The sequence below is a fragment of the Silene latifolia genome, chromosome Y (genome assembly GCF_048544455.1).
Source record: "Silene latifolia isolate original U9 population chromosome Y, ASM4854445v1, whole genome shotgun sequence".
Taxonomy (NCBI): Eukaryota; Viridiplantae; Streptophyta; class Magnoliopsida; order Caryophyllales; family Caryophyllaceae; genus Silene; species Silene latifolia.
The window spans coordinates 25611176-25624881 of record NC_133538.1 but is presented as its reverse complement, the minus strand read 5'-3'; the positions used below and the strand labels follow the sequence as shown (position 1 = coordinate 25624881).

The 13706-nt window shown below is 36.4% G+C and overlaps 1 protein-coding gene across 1 annotated transcript; it reads right to left on the bottom strand.

Annotated features, from left to right (window-relative positions):
* Positions 1-11802: 11802 nt before the first annotated feature.
* LOC141627737 (putative mitochondrial protein AtMg00860) lies at positions 11803-12506 on the bottom strand. Its single transcript, XM_074440961.1, has 2 exons — positions 12270-12506; positions 11803-12150 (listed from the first exon to the last, which is right to left on the bottom strand). The coding sequence occupies exons 1-2, from the start codon at positions 12504-12506 to the stop codon at positions 11803-11805; spliced, it is 585 nt and encodes a 194-aa protein (XP_074297062.1).
* Between the last annotated feature and the right edge of the window lie 1200 nt (positions 12507-13706).

Here is a 13706-nt window from a genome sequence, read left to right as displayed (position 1 = left end):
GGCCTCCACCAAGCAAAGACAAGGGAAAGGAAAAGCAAGCATAAGAAACCATGGAGAAGCTAAGGATAGCTTTTATGGAGCTTTGCTTTTCATTGTCTTATTTTAAGTTGTGTTTTGGATTTTAGAACTTTAAATTTCCGTGTTCGACATGGAAAAGTATTATGGATAATGGTTTGTATTTTGGATGATGGTGACTTGGTTTGCAACCCAAGTCACCCGTTTTATCATTTATCCTTTTATGTTCTAAAATTCATCTTTAAATGCTTGCACTTTGAAACATAAGATTAGTCACTTAAAAGTGATCTAATAGACAAATATAATGACGGGTTTCATTATATGTCCACATGCTTAAGGCTTGTGTATGATCATTTATAAAGCGATTTTGAGTCTATGAACTCTCTTAAAGGAATGTCAACCACCAAGTACACATATGAAATCAATAACTATTAGTCTATCTATGAGATAGTTCTCCTTATACTTCAACATCATTAATTTGTGTCTCATATGCTATCTTTGAATCTATAGTGTATTTATTCTAAAGATAGAGTGGGAGAAAAATGAGGACACAACACACAAGGCAAGATAAAATTGTGTACTTGTGTAAATGAAGATCTACGCAAGAGAGAATGATTTGAATGAAGGTGTATCTATTTACATAGTATGCCGAATAGATGAGATCTATGGTCTCAAGTTAGTTCTATATGACTAAAGAGACCAAGTGAAGTAATCATAAGAGTATATTCTCAAGATAACTACACGAGGAGACCAAAAGAAAGTTTTGGAAGAAAAATGACTAATGTAAAGTCTTAACAAGTTTTGACTAAGTTTATGAAACATTTGACCAATAGTTTCAACCTTGAGATTTACTTAAGAGCCTAAATGAATCATAGTAACATACTAGTTATGATCGAGTTGCAAAGATTGATATACCGATATTTTCAATGACCAAGTTTTAACCACGCAAATGTCATCACTTAACCTCACTATGAAATGGTTAAACCTCCTTCCAAAAGAATATTTCGAAGGACGTATTCTAGATATTGTTTATATTTGAATAATGACATTACTACACATCATTATGACATGAGTATGTTGGAGATTTAAAATATCTTTCCGTAAGGTTAAGATGAGACCACTTCAAAATAGATATTTTGAAGGGATATGATGGGAACATATATGGTTCTATCTTAATAACTTGGCAATGCAATTTATATTTAAATTCTTGAATAAATTTCGATTGAGAAGTCAATTTCGAAATGTGTAGAATTGAGTGGGAGTTAGGAAATTCTCATGTGAAGACATGGAATTTAGTGGGAGCTATCATCCTTTGAATATTTACGACTCATCACTCATTAAAGAATGACGAGATAATACCTTCTTTCATAAAGAAGCTTTTGAGTTTTCAATTCTGGATGAAAATGGACAATGATGAATCCAATTACATCAAGGGATGTTGGATTAGTTTTAAGAGATACACATCGTATCAACATTCACATAGGTTATTCATATAGATGAAAATGGAATTACCATTAGCAGTCATGGTCGTTCATTGAATCTATGAACGGTTGATCTCATGATTATTAGTAACTAATGTTTCCGCCATTAGAATAATCATGTACATGTCCAATTATAAATTATATGCATAAGAGCATGATGATTGATTGGTAAGCCATAATAGAAACGTCATGCATTCTCAAGTGGAATCCGATGAGCGATTTCAGTGTTTGACGGAATGCTATATTGCGTGTCAAGAGGTTGCACATATTATAGAAAATCCAAGCACATATGAGGATTTATGAGAATCCCAATTCTTTCAAGCCTAGAAAGGGAAATGAGAAGTTTTTGGAAAGATGCTTGGTTGAATAAGAGGTTATTCAAAAATCAATCTTTCCTAGTTAAGCTAGGACTTGTGAGAAGTACTAAGCTAAATAATCTTGTCAATTGTTACAAGATTCTACAAAACATATACCTAGTGCATTGTGTGTGGATGGAGTACTTGATCAGTACAAGTTATATCATTCATCACAAATTCGTTCGTTATGAGATAATCGATAAGAAAGTTCTTTCAAGTTAAAGAACCAAAACCAAGGTCGGGAACCTTGATGTGTACTTGGTAAGATTCATGCTATGAGAGAGAACATGAATGTAAAGGAAATTGCAAGTGTAAGAAGTTTGAACACATGGACACATGGGATGTTAAACTTCTATTGCAGTCAATGAGTGTTTACACTATGATATACATCACAAGGTTGTAATATGATATTGACTACCCGAGTGTGATGTCGACATTTGTCGTTTGAGTTATTATTAACTCACCTTGTACATTGTTATATCCAAACGGGTTGTGAAGACAATTGAACCCCGTTAAAGTGAACATGGATTAACATTGTATTTGCCCATAGTTACTTGTATGAGGTGACGTCTCGAAGTGACTAGAGTGTGATGCGATTGATGGCAAGTTCAAGTGCCATTGAGTCATGTGAGATGACTAGTCGATCACATAGGCAGACTGTTAGGAATATTTTGTCGGGCCTAATGACCGCTTATAGAGTTCTGGCAAATTTATATAGCCTGGTCGTGGCGAGAGCTACTATAGTATTCGAATGAGTCGATTCTTTTGACTAAAGACTATTCGCCTAAGATGGCACAGTTTCAGATTAACTTTGATTTGTGTTACTACGACCTTCGTAAATGGGGTCAAATGGGCATATTTTGGGTTATGATGGCTGTGGCTAGTCGAAGGGAATGAGTGCGATAGGAATTGTCCACCCCTAGTCAGGGTTATAACAATATCTCAGGGCCACTCGAGGAGTAATGAACTGGAAATGCGTGGCCACGCTCGGAAAGTATCTATGATAGATAAGTCCGGTCAATCAGTTATTCTCCAGATCGAGGAAACCACTCTCGATATGATCACTTGCAAGTACGACCTGAAAGACACCTCGCATTGAGTGGGAGATAGTAATAGGACAAGAGAATTGGTGACGCACACTTGTCGAGGACAAGTGGGAGATTATTGGAATATGTGTCCTCCGACAATAATGCGATCACGACTGTTGATCATGATGATCACATGTTTAAATCTCATTATAAAGAATACAATTGGGAAGTAATTTTGTTACTGTCAACTGGTCAACATATATCGGTAATGATTGGCTGACTAGAGTTTGACATTACTGTCGTGCGACGGTGGTGATCAGTTGACCCCCTAGGTCATACCTATAGGGCAACACTCTTAATTGATTATTTAATTAATCGTATAATGTTGCGAGTTAATTAAATTACTTGAAAATTGACGGACGATTTTGGAAGTAAAATTTACGTATCAAATTGAAATGTGATTAAATGAGATACGGTCTGAGTAATTGAATTGTATCATTACTCGGATGAAATAATTGTTTAATGTAACAATTAAATTTGAATGAATTGTTATAAATACAAACTGTTGTGATTTATAAAGCGGTAAAATTTTTGGTACAAGTAATTATGATATTACTAAGTCGATTTTTGTATGTGACGTATTTTTGATAATACGTTGATTTTTAATATGATAAAAATACATAACAAATTTATGTGACATGTGACATATTGACAATTGACAAAAATAATATGGATTCCATATTATCAAATGGACCGAAATAATAGGAGAGGTTTAAGCTAATTAATTGTTTTATTTAGTGGTAAACATAATGATTAAAAAGCAAGAGTAGCCATGCAACCCTATTAACCTTGTGAAGACAAATATGGGCATGCATTGGCTCACCTATTAAGCCCCCTCCACCCGGTTTTTTATGACAAAAACCATCATGGTTTTTCATCTAATTTTTACCTAATATTACACTAAAATGTGTTAGTGATTATTCATTCTAACTATCATCCAAAATACAATTCTAGAGAGAATAATAATCCTCTCCTTCTTCTCTCTACAAAACCGATAATAATAAGTGTTTATATTATTTTTGGGTCATTTTTCTACTAATTAATATTATACTAGTTCTTGTAATATTAATTAAATTAAGAGAAAGCTTTGGGTATTAATCCTAAGGAGAGATCCTATACTTGGATCTTGTTCTTCCATCTTAGGAAAGCTCAAGAACAAAAGAAAAGGAGATTTCTTTTGTGTCCAATAAAACCGAAATCATCAATGTAAGGACGTGATTTCTCCTCTATTTTAATATTGTTTGCATGCATAAAATCCGCATTTAATTGTATGACAAATTAATTTCGACATATATGAGTATGATTGTATGTATAGAGATCTACATTTCCTTCAGTCGTCTGCCGTAAGAACTCATCAAAAGGAAAAATTGAATGTAGGGAGCAACAGGTTGCAGGACTCTCAATTTATTTCTCCAAGAGAAGCATATAATTGTAATTGTTATTTGGTAGTAATAATGGCATATGATACTAACTAAATAATTGTAAAAATATCGAACACATGTGGGTTATTCAACACTTACCTTTTCTATTAGAATTATTTGTTTCTCTATGAATTAAACTGTTATACGCTCAACTTAATAAATATTGTACCTGAAATGTTGAACCAAATTACACTATTAGTATTAGCTACTCCAAGATACAATATGATATACCGTAATAAGCAACCATATTATCAGCATAATAAGAATTAATATACACATCAATGTTATAAATTACATAAACAAAAGAGTTCATCTAGCATGCAAGAAAACGAAAAAAGAAAAACTAAGAGAGAAATAAGATGAGAGAAGCGATTTGTTGTTTATGACGGGTTTAATCCCTTTTATAAACAATAATGCTACACATGTATTTGAAGTGTTAGGTAACTCTAGGTATTTGATAGTCAGTCATTTACCCATCTATTACCGTGAAAGTCCATAGATATACAAACACAATTTTAATTTTTTTTATCCTTTGTATTTTACATTGGTCGAAACTCGAAAGTCTTTTAGAAGAGGACTATTTTTTAAATTATTTTAATTGTTAATTAATTTAAGGTAGTTCGTAAAGGGTGGACTCTCTAATATCGCTCGAAAAAAACTTCTTTTTATCCTTTGTATTTTACATTGGTCGAAACTCGAAAGTCTTTTAGTAGAGGATTATTTTTCTAAATTATTTTAATTGTTAATTAATTTAAGGTAGTTCGTAAAGGGTGGACTCTCTAATATCGCTCAAAAAATGCTTCCTATATTAATATAGATAGATAGATAGATAGATCGATCTTTATATTGATTGATTGATTTTTTTAAAAAAAAAATACATACGATATGTAGGCGTTTTATAACAAAATACGCCTCAAATATAACATAAGAGGCGTTTTTATAATAAATAAGACGCAGCAAATAGTCATAGTATACCCTATAAGATAAGATTGTAAAGAGAGAATCTGTATTCCTCTCATTCGCCTCATCTACAGCCTACCCATCTCTCTCACCCACTACTTCGACGCATCCAACAAGCCTCCCCCCACCCGACGACGACGCTTTCTCCGTACCCACCTGCCGACGACACTTTTTCATTCCTCTTCTCCTTGTAAATACTCAATATTACTATAAGCTTTTTACTTCCTTCTCTCCTTGTAAATTCTTTTCACTTTTAATTTATTGTAAGTTAGTTGTATTAGGGTTCTTTATATGCCGTTGTTGTTAAATTATGATTCTATGGGCTGCTTGCGGTTGAATTTAGGGTTCTATTGCAGATTTAATGAGTTAGGGTTTGAGAAATTGGGCATTTCAGATATATTTCAATTGAGGGAAAAATTTAAGGTTTGCTTTTCATTATACGTGTAATATTACTGTTGCTTATAGTATTTATCTGACTTGTTGTAGAAATCCATATCACAGAGTGTTGATATTAGACACAGTGATGAACACTGATGGAACACTCAGCTCAATTGATCTTTTATATTCTTCTCATGTTTGAGAGGTATTTGATTACATTGATCTTTTACTCGTAATATTTAGTTCTCTATTAATTTTAGGAACGTGTTGTTATTTGAAGTTATCAAATTAGTAGAATTAAGTTGTTATTTGAAGTTATCAATTGATAATTATAGCGTATTGTTCTATTTTCCGTCTTAGACTTGAACTGATTCGATCTAATGTTATAGGCTAATGAAATTTGAGGCTTTCTCCTCTCGCATCAAAATAAGAGTCTTACAAATATATGTTACTCTTGGTGGCATTGTTTCAGGTGGCTAAGGTTATTTGTTGTTTAATACTTGTGGTGACTACCCTTGTATTTTGTTGGGTAGAAAAGTTGTTTATAAAATTCTAAGCTTTGTGTATATCCGAGTGTTGTTTGGACTTCACTCTTCAGTATCATGTAAGCTCAAAATTTGTTCAGGTGCAAATAAAGCAATTTGCAGATAATTAACTCGTGATATCTCTAAAATATGCCTTGTGATGACAACATTGTTAGCTTAATACTTGATGCGGTAGGAAAATTTACTGCACATAGGTTTGGAGTTCAGAAAGTTGAATATATAGTGGTTTGAAAATGGCGAGATCTAGGTGCAGGTGGAAGGACGCGTTAGAGGATGTATGGGTTAACGGTTAGATGAACTATGAAGTTGATTTCTGAAAGCTATCATGATTGTCTTGTGCAAGAAGGTTATGTATGGGTTCACGCTTTTGGGTAAGTTGATTTCTGAAAACTATAAAGTCTTGTAACACTAGCGTTTTGGTTTTTCTTGGGTGCACATCATTCGTTTCATTCCCACACCTAGCTCCCTTTTTTTTTAATCATTTCCGTCTACCACCTTCCGGTGCTCTCCCCATTGTCAGCTTTCCATTCTTCTTTTCCTTTCCCTAATATCTTTCCACACCACACCTTTTTTCCTCTCTACTTTCTCGTATCTCTTGCCACACACACACACACACACACCACACCTTTTCCCTTTGCTTTCATTCCCACAAACGCTAATTCTAATGAGGACGACAACCTGAAGTATGCCAGCGGAGACACTGAAATCAATGGCAGCAGTGCTAATCTTGTTCTAAAGGTTTATAAATATATTTGAATCTCACAAGAATAACCATGATTTTCGTAACAGAAATCACTTGTTTTGCCAAAATGTGATGGTCTTTCTTTTTATCCACATTTTATGTCTATGAAGACCACACTACAGAGTTTGTGACTACAGATGTATTATTTTCACACTGTCTTGGACCATGTATGTACTGTTATTATTTTTATTCTTTTGTTCTCAGGTGTTGAGGATAGCTGTTATACAGATTAGAGTCATGACATTCTTGTTGCTAGAAAGGTTAGTTGTGTGTCAGGATGATGAAGCTGTGCCATCAGGGAGTTTATTGCTTTCATGTTTGCATTTTGTGTATCCAAACTAGCCATTGAGTTACTAGTCTCCGAGCTCCATCTTTTCTAAGAGCTGAAACCTGTCTATATGGTTACTTGTTGGAGGTGAGTGGGTGATACAAAAGAGTAAATAAGAGATAATAAAAGCAAATAAAAATCAAGGTACATTACATTCCAATTTCTGTTACCCAAATCATAGACTATTGTTGGTGTATGGGGGAGTATAAGAAGTAGAGTGGAGATTAGTTGTTTGTTTAGTTGAATAGTTGAAGGTTGATTAGTTGGAGTTTAGTTTAGAGGAATTAGTTTGTGTATTATTTGTTTGTGAATTTGTTGGGATACACTTGGTTCACTTGGGTTCATTGAAATGGGAGAGGAGGTCCTCTATTTATAGAGCTCCTCCTCCTTCTCCTACATCCTAAGAACATTCTAGAATAGGACATTCTAGAGTGGCCTACACACGGAACTCTCTAGAGTTCCTTACCACTTATATACATGTCTAGAAGGTTCTAGGTTATTCTACATAAATCTAGAACATACATGACTCTTTTAGATTCTTCTAGACGCTTTTAGACTATTCTAGATATTTCTACATTATTCTAGCACATTCCGGATAAATCTAGAATATTCCGGAAACTTCTAGAATACACTAAAAGTCTCATACTTCAACACTCCTCCTTGAGACTTTTGGTGTAAAACTTAGTCTGATTATCATTCCTCTTCTTTTTCTTTTTTCTTTTGTAACGCCAAACTCGGAGTTTGCTCGATGTACGTCTCCTCCTCGAGCTGGTAGCATGACGAACAACTGGAGCAAATGTATCTTCATAGTGAATTCCATCTTGTTGGGAATATCCTTTGCCGATCATTCTTGCTTTGTGCTTGTTGATAGAGCCATTAGGATTCAACTTAGTTTTATAAACCCATTTTACACCAATTACCTTTCGATCTCTTGGCTTGTCAACGAACTCCTTTATCATATTCATCTCCTTCTCCATAGGTGCTTGCCACTCCTTCTGTTTGGAAGCCTCATCAAAGTCTTTTGGCTCCTCAAAAGTGAAGTAGCATCTTTCGCACTCTTCAGTATCTTGAATGGAGAGACATTCTACATAAATTTCAGAGAGATTTCTCTTACCTTGTGCTCCTGTAACATTCTCCACATTGTCATTTGAGGATGGAGAATGTGCTTTAGGAGTTGATGGAGGAATAGGAGAATCATTGTTGTTGGTTGTGTCAGCATTACCTTTTGGATGCTGGGGATGATCAGGGAGTAAGGTCACATTTGTTTCTACCTTCTTTTCCTCCCAGGTCACATTTGTTTATACCTTCTTTTCCTCCCAATGCCTGGCTGCTTCATGGGAAGATGTATCTTCGAAAGAAGATTCTCGAGTCTTGAACTTCTTATCATGGGCGTGTAAAGATTCAATTAGCTCTGTCACGGTGAGCTTCGATAGATCCCTTGATTTTTTAATAATAGTGACAATCATGTCGAATTTTTTTGTCAAAGTTGTGAGAATTTTCTGCACAATCCTCGTTTCAGCGACTTCTTCACCATATATTTTCATTTGGTTAATTGTCTCCATTACTCTCCAAGTGTAGGTTGTTATGTCTTCATTCTCCCCCATTTTCAAATTTTCGAAATGTTTTCTTAAGGCATTAAGACGTAATGCCCTTATCCTTTCATCACCATAGAATTCTTTTTGGAGTATATCCCATGCTTCTTTTGCGGTAGAAGCCCACATTATTTTTGGAAAAATGATCTCCGAAACGGTATTAAAGATGAAACACATGGCTTTGGCGTCATTTAATTCATCCTCATTTATTTTTTTTAAGGTTTCTTCGGTGGTTGGAACACCTTCTTGTTGTTTTTGGGGACCATTTTCCACTATCTCCTATAGTGCATTTGCTCTTAAAAAGAGCTTCATTTTAATGCACCAATGGTCGTAATTTTCTCCTCTAAATAAATCTTGAAAATCTAGAGGAGCGGGTAATAGAGTGTTTGATGCGGAAGCCATAGTTTTATTTTGTTGCCCTAAGATCTTTAGAGCTCTTGATACCCCTTGTTGGTGTATGGGGGAGTATAAGAAGTAGAGTGGAGATTAGTTGTTTGTTTAGTTGATTAGTTGAAGGTTGATTAGTTGGAGTTTAGTTTAAAGGAATTAGTTTGTGTATTATTTGTTTGTGAATTTGTTGGGATACACTTGGTTCACTTGGGTTCATTGAAATGGGAGAGGAGGTCCTCTATTTATAGAGCTCCTCCTCCTTCTCCTACTGTAACAACAATCAGGGATGAGTTCCGGAATTGTTGCACACAATTGAAACAAATCGCAGGAATTCTTGAGAATGAGAAAAGAATTCGGACAATTGTTTATTGATGGATACTTTGAGAATTACAGAAAGATTGCAAAGAAATGATAGAGGAAAAATGTGTGTAAAAATGAGTGAATGAATGACAAGTAAAGGAATTAGACCTTATATACTCAGAAATCTAACTAATTGCCAACTAACTGCCAGCTCATGGTCTTAACAAATCCTAACAACTTTTGGCGCCACTTTTCCAATTCAGTTTGTCCTGCCTCTTTACGTAACAGATTCTGAGGTTGTTACAATACACTCCCCTTCAATTAAAGCTTGTCCTCAAGCTTGATTGTTGTTAAACTCAGGAAACCTTTTAACAAAGTCTTCAGACCATTCCCACGTAGCATCTTCAGCAGTACCATTAGACCACTGGACTAAGAAATACACAGCAGCTTCGTTCCCCTTCTTGACCAATTTCCTATCCAAGATCGTTGTAGGCTCAGCCCTTAGTTGCAAATTACCATCCAGTACAGGAAGCACACTTGTCAAAGGAGGGGGCCCTTGATGCTTTCTTAATTGAGATACATGAAAAACAGGATATACCTTTGAATCAGCTGGTAATTGAAGCCTGTAAGCCACCTTCCCAATCTTAGCTAATACTTCAAACGGACCAAAATACCTTGGTGCTAATTTCTGACAGCTCCTGTACACCACTGAATGCTGCCTATAAGGTTGTAGCTTGACATAAACCAGATCTCCCAGAGCAAACTCCACATCAGTTCTATGCTTGTCACTCTGACTCTTCATTCTGTCTTGTGCTCTCTTAAGATGAAATTTGAGCATTGATATGACTTCTTCTCGAGCCCTCATACTCCTGTCCACCTCATGCACTGCACTATCTCCATTGATGTAGGGAATATGCAGCTGAGGTGGTTGACCATACACTACTTCAAAAGGGGTGTTCTGAATGGAAGTATGAAAGTTAGTATTGTACCACCACTCAGCCAGTGGTATCCACCCAGCCCAGTCTTTAGGGTTCTCCCCTGTCATGCACCTTAGGTAAGTCTCAAGGCATTTGTTGACTGCTTCAGATTGTCCATCTGTTTGGGGATGATATGCAGTGGACAATAACAAGTCTACCCTCTGCAATTTGAACAGCTCTTTCCAGAAATGGCTAAGAAAGATCTTATCTCTGTCACTCACAATGGATTTAGGGTTCCCATGTAACTTAAAAACCTGATCTAGGAAGACCTTGGCCACATCTGAAGCTTTATATGGGTGTGTTAGCAGCAAAAAATGTGCATATTTGCTCAATCTGTCCACTACAACCAGAATAGTATCCTTCCCTTGTGATTTTGGTAACCCTTCAATGAAATCCATAGAAATATCTGTCCATATAGTTTCAGGAATAGCCAAAGGCTGCAATAAACCAGCTGGTGCTTGCAATATAGCCTTATTTTTCTGGCATATTTCACACTCTTTCACCCACTTCCTGATATCCCTCTTCATGTTTTTCCAATAGAAAAGTTTGTGCATTCTCTTATAAGTGGCTTGAGTCCTAGAATGGCCTCCCAAGGATGAATTATGCATAATTTTGCAAATTTCAGACCTCAAACTATCATCAGGTCCAATCACCAACCTTCCCTTCCTGAGTAGTTGATTATCTTGCCATTTAAACTTTCCATCAGTTGCTGTGCCATCCTTTAATTGCTGAACTATTGCAGCCACTTCAGGTAGTGTCCAGCTAAGTTGAATCTTCCCCATTAAATTAGACCTTACTTGAGTAACCAATAAGGACATTAATTCAGCACCTTGGATTCGAGAAAGTGCATCAGCTACCACATTCTCTTTGCCCTTTCTGTATTGAACCTCATAGTCTAACCCAAGCAATTTAGGCAGACATTTGCTCTGAAATGAATTTGTGATCTTTTGGCCCAACAAATATTTCAAACTGAAATGATCAGTTTTAATCACAAAATGTTGCCCTACTAAATAAGGCCTCCATTTTTCCACAGCTAGAATCACAGCCAACAACTCCTTCTCATATGTGGATAAAGCTTTATGCTTTGAAGCCAAAGCCTTGCTTATGAATGCAATAGGATGGCCTTGTTGAGCTAAGACAGCTCCAATGCCTATGTCAGAGGCATCTGTTTCTACCTCAAATGGACGAGTAAAGTCAGGTAATGCTAAAACTGGAGCCTTGCTCATAGCTTATTTTAATTCCTTAAAAGCAGTGTCAGCATCCATGCCCCAAAGGAAAGCATTTTTCCTTAATAGGTTGGTTAATGGCTTGCTTATAACACCATAAGCCTTCACAAATTTCCTGTAGTAGCCAGTTAGACCAAGAAATCCCCTTAATTCTTTAACATTCCTAGGTGTTGGCCAAGACATCATGGCTTTCACCTTTTCTGGATCTATAGCTACTCCTCGCGAAACAATATGGCCAAGATACTCTACTTTTTCCACCCCAAAAGCACACTTATTCATTTTAGCAAACAGTTGATGTTGCCTCGTAATTTGTAGTGTCTCGTGGTGGTCGATATGAGTGGAAACATCGGACTATACACAAGTATGTCATCAAAGAAAACCAGGATGAATTTTCTTAAAAACTTGCTGAAAATAGAATTCATCAGACTTTGGAATGTTGATGGAGCATTAGTTAGGCCAAAGGGCATAACCACAAATTCATAGTGACCCTCATGAGTCCTAAAAGCAGTCTTTTGAATATCCTCCTCTTTCATTCTAATTTGCCAGTATCCTGACCTTAAGTCAATTTTAGAGTATACACTGGATCCATGAAGCTCATCCAACAATTCATCTATAACAGGAATAGGGAACTTGTCTTTAACAGTGCTTTTGTTTAATTCCCTATAGTCTACACAAAACCTCCAAGACCCATCCTTCTTCTTAATCATCACCACAGGAGAAGAAAAAGGACTCTGACTATGCCTCACCACCCCGCATTCCAAAGATTTCCTTTGTTATTTGTTCAATAGCATTTTTCTGAACAACAGGATACCTATAAGGCCTAACGTTGATAGGGGATGTTCCTGTATTCAAATGAATTTGATGGTCATGAGACCTGTGAGGTGGCAGTGATTTAGGTTCCACAAATAAATCCTGAAAATTCTCTAAAACTTTGCTGATCTCTTTAGGAATGGCTGGTGGCACCTGCCCTTCTATTGTGGGTGGTGTTTCAGTCTGACCAGGTTGCACATGTATAGCAAATATCTGCCCCAGTCCAAACTTGCTTCCTTTTTCCATATCAGACTTCAGCTTCTGTCCTGAAATCCATCTCAAATCCCCATTTGTAACCCCTCGAAGCACCACTTTCTTCCCTTGAAACATAAACTCCATCCTGAGTTTATCAAAGTCCCAAACCACAGGACCTAGAGATGACAACCATTGGACTCCAAGCACCATTTCACACCCCCCCAATGGCACAATCATCACATCAGTACTGAACTCCATCCCATGCAACTGCCAAGTAAAGCCTTTACAGACCTCAGTGGTCACTAAAGTCTCACCATTGGCCACAGAAACTTCTAATGGATGAGTGTGTGTGTGACCTTGCACCCAAGCTTCTTAGCAACACTTTGATCACAAAAATTATGGGTGCTGCCTGAGTCTATTAGTATGTGTATGGTGTTGTTCCTGACTTTCCCATGTACTCTCATTGTTTGATAGGAATGGTAACCAGAGATAGCATTAAGGGATATGAGAGGTTGTTTTTCCCCAAAGCTGTCTGATCCCAATTCCATGTCCTCCATGTATTCCCCTAGTACACTGCTTTCTAATGCAATATTTTCTTCTTCTAACTCCACTGGTACCAACACTATGTTATATAGCTTCCCTTTACATGTATGACCAGGGGTATAGGGTTCATCACATTGGAAACATAGGTTCTTTTTTCTTTTATCCTCAATTTCTGCCGGGGACAGCCTCTTAAAAGTGGAATTAGGTTTGTTGGGAGCATGATTTTGCTTCTGCCATGGTTGAGTAAACCTAGTATGACCACTATTTTGGTAATTTGATGAGGGAGGTCTGTGATTATTCGAATTATGCCCATTAAACTTGGCTGGTGGTTTATCCGCACTGGTTTGGACAGATTTTTA